This window comes from Pituophis catenifer, unplaced genomic scaffold (genome assembly GCF_029215685.1).
Source record: "Pituophis catenifer annectens isolate HBS135680 unplaced genomic scaffold, rPitCat1.0.hap2 SCAF_15, whole genome shotgun sequence".
NCBI lineage: Eukaryota > Metazoa > Chordata > Lepidosauria > Squamata > Colubridae > Pituophis > Pituophis catenifer.
Window position 1 is genome coordinate 15169054 of NW_027256895.1, and position 11037 is coordinate 15180090.

The 11037-nt window shown below is 38.1% G+C and overlaps 1 protein-coding gene across 1 annotated transcript; it reads left to right on the forward strand.

Moving 5' to 3' along the window:
* The first annotated feature begins 695 nt into the window (after positions 1-695).
* LOC139324410 (vomeronasal type-2 receptor 26-like) lies at positions 696-6541 on the forward strand. Its single transcript, XM_070954124.1, has 5 exons — positions 696-839; positions 1989-2672; positions 3486-3713; positions 4251-4377; positions 5640-6541. The coding sequence occupies exons 1-5, from the start codon at positions 696-698 to the stop codon at positions 6539-6541; spliced, it is 2085 nt and encodes a 694-aa protein (XP_070810225.1).
* The last annotated feature ends 4496 nt before the right edge of the window (positions 6542-11037 follow it).

Sequence of the window (11037 nt, forward strand, 5' to 3'; positions counted from 1 at the left end):
TATCAACCAGGAGAACTCATTATTGGTGCTACAGTTTCTGAGTACATTGTTGCTTCTGTAGAGACCAAATTCACAAGACATCCCTTTCATGATATCATCCCCGAGTTCCTGTAAGTAGCTGAAATTTGCAAGCCATAGGGTGATAAAAATTGGGAGAAGTAGTATTAAGATTTAGTCATTGCTAATGTTTTGCTGCTATGAGGAAGGAGGGGAGGAGGGGAGGAGGGAAGGGTGGGAGGAAGCCAAGAAGGAAAGGAGAGGAGAGGAGAGGAGAGGAGAGGAAAGGAAAGGAAAGGAAAGGAAAGGAAAGGAAAGGAAAGGAAAGGAAAGGAAAGGAAAGGAAAGGAAAGGACATCACAATGGTTGGTTTGATATCCGCATTATATTTGTTCTGTTAATCTAAAGGAACCTGTACAGTTTGAGATTTCTACTTTTAAAGATTTGTTCAGCATGAAGTTAGCAGACATATATTGTATTGAAATGCAGCACATATTTCCTCAGAAACAACTTGACAGTGTATATTTCTAATTTTTGAATTTGACTCTAGTTCAGTGACTCAAGCCTACCAACATGTCGTAGCCTTGGTGTTTGCTGTAAAGGAGATTAATGAAAATGCCCAAATCTTAAACAATGTCACCATAGGCTTCAAGATCTATAACACATATTATAATGCAAAATATACTTATGCAGCCACAATGGAATTACTCTCTACACCAGGCAGGTTCATTCCTAACTATAAATGTGACGTCCAAAACAATCTGATAGCTGTTATTGGGGGTCCAAACTCTTATGAATTTCTGTACATGGCAAGCATCTTGACCAATTACAAAATTGCACAGGTAAGTGGCTGAAAGAATAATTGCTTTAAAATAATATTTAATAAATAGTATTTTATTAAATAATATTTAATATTGGTTAATAAAATAATATTCAGTTAGCTTTATTGATTAGCCTATAGGCCATATCAAAGCACAAGGTGGAAACACATATCACCATTAAAATCTTATACAAACAATTTAAAATAAAAGTAGGGTAAAATACAATAGTTATAGGATTAGATACAATATAATTTGATACATAAATATATAAAATAGAGTAAAATGACATAAAATTACATTTCGGTGTCACCCACACAATCTACCCCAATCTGTCCCACATATGCAGATCTCAACTGAAACATTTTGTTTAAGTACTGTGCTGTGTTAGATGTTATCTTCAGGTTCTGGCCACACATAAAGTAGGTTTTTTTGATATGGGGATCCGAATGGGTCATTCGCTTGGTATATGGACCATGGTACCTGTCTCTCACCCCCTTATACAAGTAACTAGGATGTGAGCCAGGTTTTCTACCTCTGCCGCTCCGCAAATGCAGAGACACTCATTGTAGGGTATAGAAAGGAATCTCCCATATCTGACCATTGTGTCAAGATGTTCGAATCTCGCTCACGTAATATACCCCTAAGATGTTTTGGCAGTTATAACGTCAAATAGCTGTCTACTTGAAAAGTATGTTTGTATTTGCTCAGCCATTTCAAGTTACCCACCTTACTAAGGATAGCTATATCATTTTGTGCTTCTATATCCTTAATTCTTTGGGCAGCTCTTTTTTTTGAATTGTTCTCCTGTTACGCAAGAGACTGGAAGGCCACAGCTTCTTACAAAATTTGTTAGATCATTTGTTACATAACAAAATCAGCTAGAGCAGTAATGTGAATTGGATTATACTGTACTGTACAAACATAACTTGACCTTGAAACGTTTTTAGGAGAGAGTGGGAATGAGTCACTTTTTTTCTTCTTGGTTTCCTTCAAAAAAAAAAAAAATAGCTTGGATATTGCTCTGCTCCAGAGATGAGTGCCCAAGATACTGCCTTCCACTGGATGTTCCCAAATAAAATTCAACAGCACAGGGGGATTCTCCATCTTCTATTGCATTTTGGATGGACATGGATTGGGGTGTTATATATTGATATTGGGAAACTGACACAGGTAGTACTACAAAATGTGCTTCCCGTATTTTTGAAAAATGGCATCTGCTTTGATTTCATAAGAAAACTGGGTGACGGCTACCTCAATGACTTTGACAAACTAGCAGAAGGGATTCATGAAACATCTCTTTTTCTCTTGACCCGTACTTCTAATACTGTGATTGTTGAAGGTGAATTTCAAAGTATAGTAACTTTAAGGCATTTCTTCAAAATAGCTGAATTTGTGGTAACGTCAGGATATTCAAAAGTCTTGATTATGACATCAGATGTTGATTATGTATCCATTCCCCTTCAAAGAGGTTGGGACTTAAATTTCCTTCATGGATCTTTATCCTTGGCAATTAATTTCAAGGATGTTTCTGGCTTCCATCAGTTTTTTCAAGCAAGAAACCCTGCTTTGGAGAAAGAAGATGGCTTCATAAGAGAAACCTGGCAACAGGTATTTAATTGTGTCTTCCCTAGTTTTACCGGAGACAATATGGGTGAGGACATTTGCACTGGCAAAGAGCAGCTAGGGACTCTCCCTATGTCGGTGCTTGAGATGAGGATGACTGCTCATAGTTACAGTGTCTACACAGCTGCATATTCCGTTGCTTATGCTTTGCATGCCATGTACTCTTCCAGGAACAACCAAAAGGGAATTGCAAATGGATGGAGACAGAAACTTCATCAACAGTCGTGGAAGGTAATCCTTTGCATGAACTACTAAAGGCATTTGCAGCACCCTTTCCTTGCAATCAAGAGTTGGAAATGACCTTAAAGGTCTTCTCATCCAGTTCCTTCTTCCCTAATTTCTTTTCATAGAAAAACTATAATATGGAATACTGAAAATATCTAGAGATGGTCAGATTCCTAAAGGTGGAGAGATACTTCTTCTGGTACAAAAATTGGTAATACATTTCTAACTTTATCATAGTTTCTAATTTGTTTTGTGATCTCTGATGGATTTTTTTTCCTAAAAATATCTTTAACCTTATGATGATGGTATGATATTATCTATCCTATCTTGAAAAACCCTTTGTGTTGGGGTATGGATTTATAAAGCTCTTGTTTCTTTTTATTATTTAACCCAAACCCTAACCTTCTGTGGCTAGTTTGTTTGTTTTGACGCATCACACAAAAGACAATGTGGTTTCCAACATGCAACCTAATTTTGACATGAATCAGCTGTGGAATTACTCAGTAACTAGTTAACAGGTTCATTGTTCTGTGAGTATTTGCTGGTCTTTGAAAATCTTTTTGAAAAATTAAACCATATGAAATAAATATGTTCCATTTCTTTTAGTCTTTCAGAATGAAAGACCTATTTTTCAATATATTTCCCTGTTTTTTTCACCAATATAATCAGGGAAATCATGTCATACTCTGATGTCATTGTACTCTGGAAATATCTACCTCTCCATACTTAGGAGTTAATATGTGTAGCATATGAATAGATTAAAAATAAATTTCAGTAAAAAGGAATATATTAAACATTTCTTTTCTTACTCTCATTTAGATGCATCACTTTCTTAGGTATGTCTCATTTAATGACAGCAATGGAAGAACTATTTCTTTTGACCAAAATGGAGAATTAGTAGGAGGGTTTGATATCATCAACTGGATCACATTCTCAAATCAGTCTTTTCTTAGAGTCAAAATTGGAAAGCTGGATCCAGGAGCACCCTTAGACCAACTTTTGACTATTTCCGAAAAGGACATTGTCTGGCCAACCCAGTTTGGACAGGTAAAATCCCTTTGAATATCACTTTTCTAAAGTTCAAAGAGCTTCATTACTTAGTTTACAAAACTGAATAATTATTTTTAACAAAAATTGTTGTAGTTTCTATATCTGTCAATTAGAATTCTCCCCCCCCCAAAAAAAAATATTATTCTTTTTTTTTTTCTTATCTAAGGTTTAAGGCTCAAAATGTTCAAGTTACAAGTCAACTATTTTTTATAAACAAAACGGTACATCTGCCAATTAGAATTTCTTTTCCAAATAGTCTCTTGATTTTTTTTTTTGTCAGTTCGACAATATTTCACGAATAAACCTGTCATCACTGAATAACTGAACAAATCTGACTGCAATACTGATTGCTTTTGGAATCCGTTGCCCTTTAATTAAAAAGAACACATATTTTTATTGATTGATCTGTTCTCCTAGTAACTTATTGGTATCTCTCATACAGTAGTACAAATCTTTTTCAGTTGTTATAATGCACGACTGAGCTTTTTCTTGGTTTTTCATATTTAATCCAATGCTTCTTCCTTTCATGGACAGACACAGCCCATTTCATTGTGTAATGAGAAATGCCATTCAGGTTATAGAAAGAGCACCAAAGAAGGAGAAGCCTTTTGCTGTTATGATTGTACTCCATGTTCAGAAGGGAAGATCTCCAACCAGACAGGTAAAAGCCTTATCAGAATATTAGATATATTTCAACATTTAGACACATACTATCTTTACTATCAAGGGACATGGTGGCTCAGTGGCTAAAATGCTAAGCTTGTCGATCGAAAGGTTGGCAGTTCAGCAGTTCAAATCCCTAGTATCGCTTAAGTCGTGGTCAGGACAGAAGGAGAAAGATCATCCGATACAGGAAATTCAGATGGTTCACTGAGGATCACATGTGGAGAGACCAATTCTGTTCGTTAGTTATCTGCCCCACCAGATACTTAATGCTGTTACCACTCCAATAGTTGCACCTTTCATACTGAGTGGAGTATGACCATGCATGAGTGGAGTAAAACCTACAATGTTCTTCTTTATTTTATGGACATTTAGAACCAGGTTACTTTTATTACACCAGTCCACCAGAGCCTTCACCTCTTCTCTATAAGCATCTTCATTGTCATCCCAGATAAGACCCACCACTGCCGTATCATCTCCATACTTCACAATATGATTTGTAGCAGATTTGGCACAGCAGTCATGGGTTATCAGTAGCGGACTCAAGACGTAGCCCCTTGGGGAACCTGTACTCAAGGAGATGGAGTTGGAAACCTTTCTTCCAACTCACACAAACTGGGGCCCATCAATAAGGATATCCAGTATCCAATTACATAAAGGAGTATTAAAAACTAACAGGACCAGTTTGTTCACCAAATGCTGAGGAACGATTGCATTGAATGCCAAACTAAAATAAAAAAATAGCATTCACACATGAGTATTCTTCTCCTCCATTTGTGCCAAGCTGGAGAGTGCATCATAACAATAGTAATAGCATTTAGACTTATATAGTGATTTACAGCCCTCTCTAAGCAGATTACAGAGTCAGTATACTATTTTAATGGGGGTATTGTGTTTTAGATGATTGGCCAAACTATCTAATAATTTTAAATTGTTTTTAACTTTTATATTGTTGCTTTTTATCTTGGTTGTACACCGCCCTGAGTTCCTTTGGGAGAAGGGCGGTATAAAAATTTGATAAATAAATAAATAAATAAATAAATAAATAAATAAATAAATAAATAAATAAATAAATAAATAAATATTGCCTCCAAAAATCTAAGTCCCCATTTTACTGGCTTTGGAAGGTTGGAAGGCAGAGTCAACTTGAGACGGTTAGGATTGAACTGCTAGCAGTTGGCCAAGTTAACTTTTTTAAGGGGGAAAATATAGAGAAATATTATAAATATCTTGATTTAATATACACTGTTGCTTTTTCAGACATGGATGATTGCATTCAGTGCCCAGATGATCATTACCCAAATAAAGACCATGATTCATGTGTTCCCAAACCTTTCAGTTACCTATCCTATGAAGACAATTTGGGAACCAGTTTGGCCACTGTGGCTCTTCTGTTTTCTTTTACTACAATTTACATTCTAGGAATCTTCTTGAAGTATCACAACACTCCCATTGTCAAGGCCAACAACCGCAGCCTCTCCTACATCCTCCTCATCTTCCTTCTTCTCGCCTTCCTTTCTTCCCTGTTATTTATTGGTCGACCCACAAGTATGACTTGTCTTCTTCGACAAACTGCTTTTGGCATCATCTTCTCAGTGGCAGTTTCTTGTATGTTGGCCAAAACAATCACAGTGGTTCTTGCATTTATGGCCACTAAACCAGGATCAAAGATGAGGATGTGGGTTGGGAATCGACTAGCCCTTTCAGTTGTTTTTTCCTGTTCTCTTGTACAAACACTTCTTTGTGTAGTCTGGCTTTTCACCTCTCCCCCTTTCCCAAATGTTGACATGAACTCTCTTAGCACTGAAATCGTTCTGGAATGTAATGAAGGCTCTGTTGTGATGCTTTATTGTATATTGAGCTTCATGGGTGTTTTAGCTATGGTCAGTTTTGTTGCAGCTTTCCTAGCCAGGAAATTACCAGACACTTTCCAAGAAACCAAATCCATCACTTTCAGCATGCTGATCTTTTGCAGTGTCTGGTTGTCCTTCATACCTGCCTACATGAGTACCAAAGGCAAATATATGGTGGCCGTGGAGATCTTTGCCATCTTGGCCTCCAGTGCGGGGCTACTGATTTGTATCTTTTCCCCCAAATGCTATATCATCGTGTTGAGACCTGACTTTAATAGAAAAGAGAATCTCATAAAAAGAATCCGTTAAATGACATTCTTCGTGGTTACTGTTTTTCATGAAACGTGCTAATATTTTCCCTAACATCTTCAATACATATTGAAGGTGTACTTTTCTATACATATATTCCAGATCACCCCAACGATGCCCTTGATGTGATGTCCCAGTGCCTGGAGGCTGTGCGGATCTGGATGGGGAGAAATAGGCTCAGGCTCAACCCATCCAAGACTGAGTGGCTGTGGTTTCCGACATCCCGATATAGTCAGTTGGCGCCATCACTGACTATTGGGGGCGAATCATTGGTCCCCACGGAGAGGGTTCGCAACTTGGGCATCCTCCTGGATTCATTGCTGTCTTTAGAAGAGCATTTGACGGCCGTGACCAGGAGGATTTTTCATCAGGTTTGCCTGATTCGCCAGTTGCATCCCTTTCTGGATCGGGACTCATTACGCATGGTCACTCATGCCCTCGTCACTTCCTGCCTGGACTATTGTAACGCTCTCTACATGGGGCTCCCCTTGAGGAGCACCCAGAGGCTCCAACTGGCACAGAGTGCGGCATTCACATGTAACACCTCTCCTGTGCGAGCTGCACTGGCTCCCAGTGGTCTTCCGGGTGCGCTTCTAGGTTTTGATTACCACCTTTAGAGCACTCCATGGCTTCGGACCCGGTTACCTATGGGACCGCCTACTACCAGCAATAGCCTCCCACTGGCCGGTACGCTCTCATAGAGAGGGGCTCCTCTGGATGCCGTCAGCCAAACAATGTCGACTGGCAGCCCCTAGGGGGAGGGCCTTCTCTGTGGGGGCACCTACTATCTGGAATGAGCTCCCCCCGGAGATATGGAGGATACAGGATCTGGGCACCTTCTGCCGCGCTTTGAAGACCTTTTTATTCCATCAGGCGGGCCTGGCCTAATCTTTTCCCTCTTTTCTTTTTAATATGCAAATTTTAATCTGTTTTTTAAATGATTGGGGTGTTTTAATTTGTCTGGGCCAAATTGTTTAATTTGATTTTATCCTGTTTTTAAATTTTGTATTTATGTATTTTACTGTTTGGCTGTTCACTGCCCTGAGTCCTTCGGGAGTAGGGCGGTATACAAATCAAATAAAGATAAAGAAGAAAGATATATTCAATATATACATGTGCATTTCAAGTGTAAATCTGGACTGAATTTTCAACTAATTTGGTGCATATAAAGGTGAAAAAGAAGAAGAAGAAGAAAAATTAAATAAGTAAAAATTGTTTAAAGCTGACAGCAAACAAAATGGATACTTTTCCAGCTTGTTGATTATAATAGTGGATTACAATTACAATTGCAGAAAGCCATCATCAGGAGAAAAAAAAATATTGCAACACTGAATCTTTGTTTTGGGAAAAAAAAACTTATTTCTTATTCAATTATTATTTATTTTTATTTCATCATTTGCGTACATTTTTATAATATCTCACTTTTTTCCCTTTTACCCCCCCTCCCCTTTTTCCTTTTACTTGGCATCATCTGGGTATCTATTTTTCTAATTGTTTTCTCCCATCTATTCTCTATTTTATCTCTATGTCCTTATTCATATTTCTTTTCTAACCAATCATAAAATTTATCCCATGTTTTGAAATACATCGACTCCTCTTTATCTTTTATTGTCAGTGTTAATCTATTCATTTCTGCACATTCTAAAATTTTCTTTATAATATCTCCTTCCAACAGAATTTTATCTGCTTTCCAGTTTTGTGCAAATATAATTCTAGCTGCTGGTATTATGTGAATAATCAAATATGTATCTTCTTTGCTATAATTCTCTGGTAAAATTTCCAATAAGAATATCTCTAGTTTTAACTCTATATGTTGCTGCAACATTCCCTCTAACCATATTTGTATTTTCACCCAATATTGTTTTGCTTTTTTACACAACCACCATATATGATAGTATGATCCCGGCAACTGATGACATTTCCAACACTTAGCTGATTTATTTATCTTTAAACATTTTAGCTAATCTTTCTGGTGGCATACGCAATCTATAAAACATCTTATACAGGTTTTCTTTATAGGCTGTTGCCATTGTTAATTTATAATTTCTTTCTCAAAGTTGTTGCCATTTGGGTTCTTTTTACCTTTACTACCGGTTCGCAACGGGAACTGCAGATCACCAAATAATGTGATGGGGTATTTGGTAACGTTAGCAAAGAGAGACACTTACTCACATTTGGGTAGATGCCGAGTAGATTGATCATTGGAATTTCTTATAGAGGAACAACACAGCAATATACTATTGCTGGATTGGTTTCTCATATTAACACCATTTCTAATGCTACCAAATACAATTCTGCCTCAAGGTAGTGCCATCAATGGCGGCCTCAGTGAAATGCTCTCTAGTAGTTTTGATTTTTCTACTTGTACGGCTGTTTCCTTTGGTACAACAATTAATCAGGACAGGCACAGAGTTCAACTGATAGTTAGGACTGCAGAGAAAACAATTGCAACCAGTCTGCATTGGGGACTTGCAAACTACATATAAATAAATGTAGGACATTTATTTATCCCAGTAGGACAGGGATGGTAGGCATGCTGGTGCGCTTATGCATGTCCCCTTAGGGACCTCTTAAAAAACATGAAAGGTCCACGGTAGACAGTTTAAGGTAAAAGGTATGGGGATTAGAGAGACTAACAACAGGATCAGGTAGAGTGTTCCAGACATTAACTACTCTATTGCAGAAGTCATATTTCCTACAATCAAGATTAGAGCGAATTACATTGAGTTTGAATCTTGTGTTATTGCGGCTGAAATTAAAGTACTCATTTACAGGTAGGACGTTTTGGTAAATAACCTTATCAACTAAGCTTAGGTCGGAACGTAGACAGTGTAGTTCGGGGCTATCGAGACCTAAAATTTCAAGCCTGGTGGTATCGGGAATTTTATTTCGAGCAGAGGATTTGAGTATTCTTCTAGTAAAATATCTCTGGACCCTCTCTAATGTAATGATGTCTGAAATACAGTGAGGGTTCCAGGCAGGTGAACAGTAATCAAGTATAGGTCAGGCAAAAGTTTTATATGCCCTAATTTGGAGTACAGCGTTACCAGAGACAAAACTTTGAAAAATAAGATTGACAGCTCTTAATGCCTTTTTTGCAATAATGTTACAGTGAGCTCTGGGGCTTAGATCTTTTGAAATGAATACTCCTAGGTCCTTAACAGAGTGTGGGTGAACATTTAGATCGTTTCCGGCCAGCAAATATTTAATGTTCTTACTTCTATTGCCACAAACTACATGAACCAGAAAGAGGGCTGAGAAAATATCTGCAGACCCCTCACATCCTGGACCTAAACTGCTTCACACTTGGCCAGTAAAGAATATTCTATTTTATTCTAACATCTTTTTAAATATCCTTACAATACTTGGTCAATGAATTAATGTAAGGGTTATTTAAAGAATTCTATCTTATTATTGATTTGTGTCATCTTCATTTCTTAACCATCCATCTCCCTCAGAAACAACTTTGGACAGTATAATGGACTGGGGCATAGCATGGGCTGATGTGATGGGGCAAAGCAATTCCATAGGTTGCCTGGCTCTATGTCATGACACGTAGGACTTTATAGCAGGGGTGAAATATATATATATTTTGCTACCGGGTCTGTGGGCGGGGCTTAACTAGTGGGCGGGGCTTTGTGGTAAGGTGACTGGGTGGGCGTGGCCAAGTCAATGTCACTTCTTTGTCCTTTTTTAGCCTACAAAACACAACAGAACACAACTGGCTCACCCACAATGTAAAAGCACCTGTGCTAGACCCAAAATGGCCCCTGCAACAAGCAGGAACCTCACACAGCCACAAAAAGCCCAAAAAAACAACTTTCACACTTTACACACACAAAATTCCACATACAGCTTTGTGAGATTTTGTGTGTTTGTGTAGTTAGAGTGAAACACTACAGAAACACACTAAATCTCAGAAAGCTGCACAAATATTATTTTAATTTATTTTTATTTTTATATAAAAACAGCTAAATTTAAAACTTCCTAAACTTTAAATGGCTAGGTCTAAAAAAAAAACAACTAAAAAAAAACCCCAATCAACTATTTTTTTTTAAAGCTCCCAAAGGGGAAAAAAATCTTACCCAATAGAACAGGAGTCTCCAACCTTGGCAACTTTAAGACTTGTGGACTTCAACTCCCAGAATTCCTCAGCCAGCTTTGCTGGGAGTTGAAGTCACAAGTCTTAAAGTTGCCAAGGCAGGAAGGCAGGCAGGCATATAGAGCTGCTCACTGATGAGCTTGATTGCAGGCAGGGAGATTCAGTTGCTTGTTGATGCAATGGATTGCAGGTATCACAGCAAGCGAAGCAAGGCAGGTGTTGCAACCAGCAGCTAAGGTAAGCAAGCTGGAGGCTGGGGAGGGGGAGAGCAATTTTTGCCGGTTAGCAGGCAACTCAGCTGGGATCGTCAGAGCTTGGCTCGTCAGAGCTTGGCTCGTCAGGGCCATTTAAAAGGAAAAAAAGGCTCTGAGGATCGTGCGGCTCAGCTGGGAAT

Excerpts from the sequence above, each read along its gene's own strand:
- LOC139324410 (XM_070954124.1), top strand. The coding sequence starts at position 696 with ATGGAATTACTCTCTACACCAGGCAGGTTCATTCCTAACTATAAATGT. Across the intron at positions 840-1,988 it reads CCAATTACAAAATTGCACAG|GTAGTACTACAAAATGTGCT; the intron begins GTAAGTGGCTGA and ends AAACTGACACAG. Across the intron at positions 3,714-4,250 it reads GGCCAACCCAGTTTGGACAG|ACACAGCCCATTTCATTGTG; the intron begins GTAAAATCCCTT and ends TTTCATGGACAG.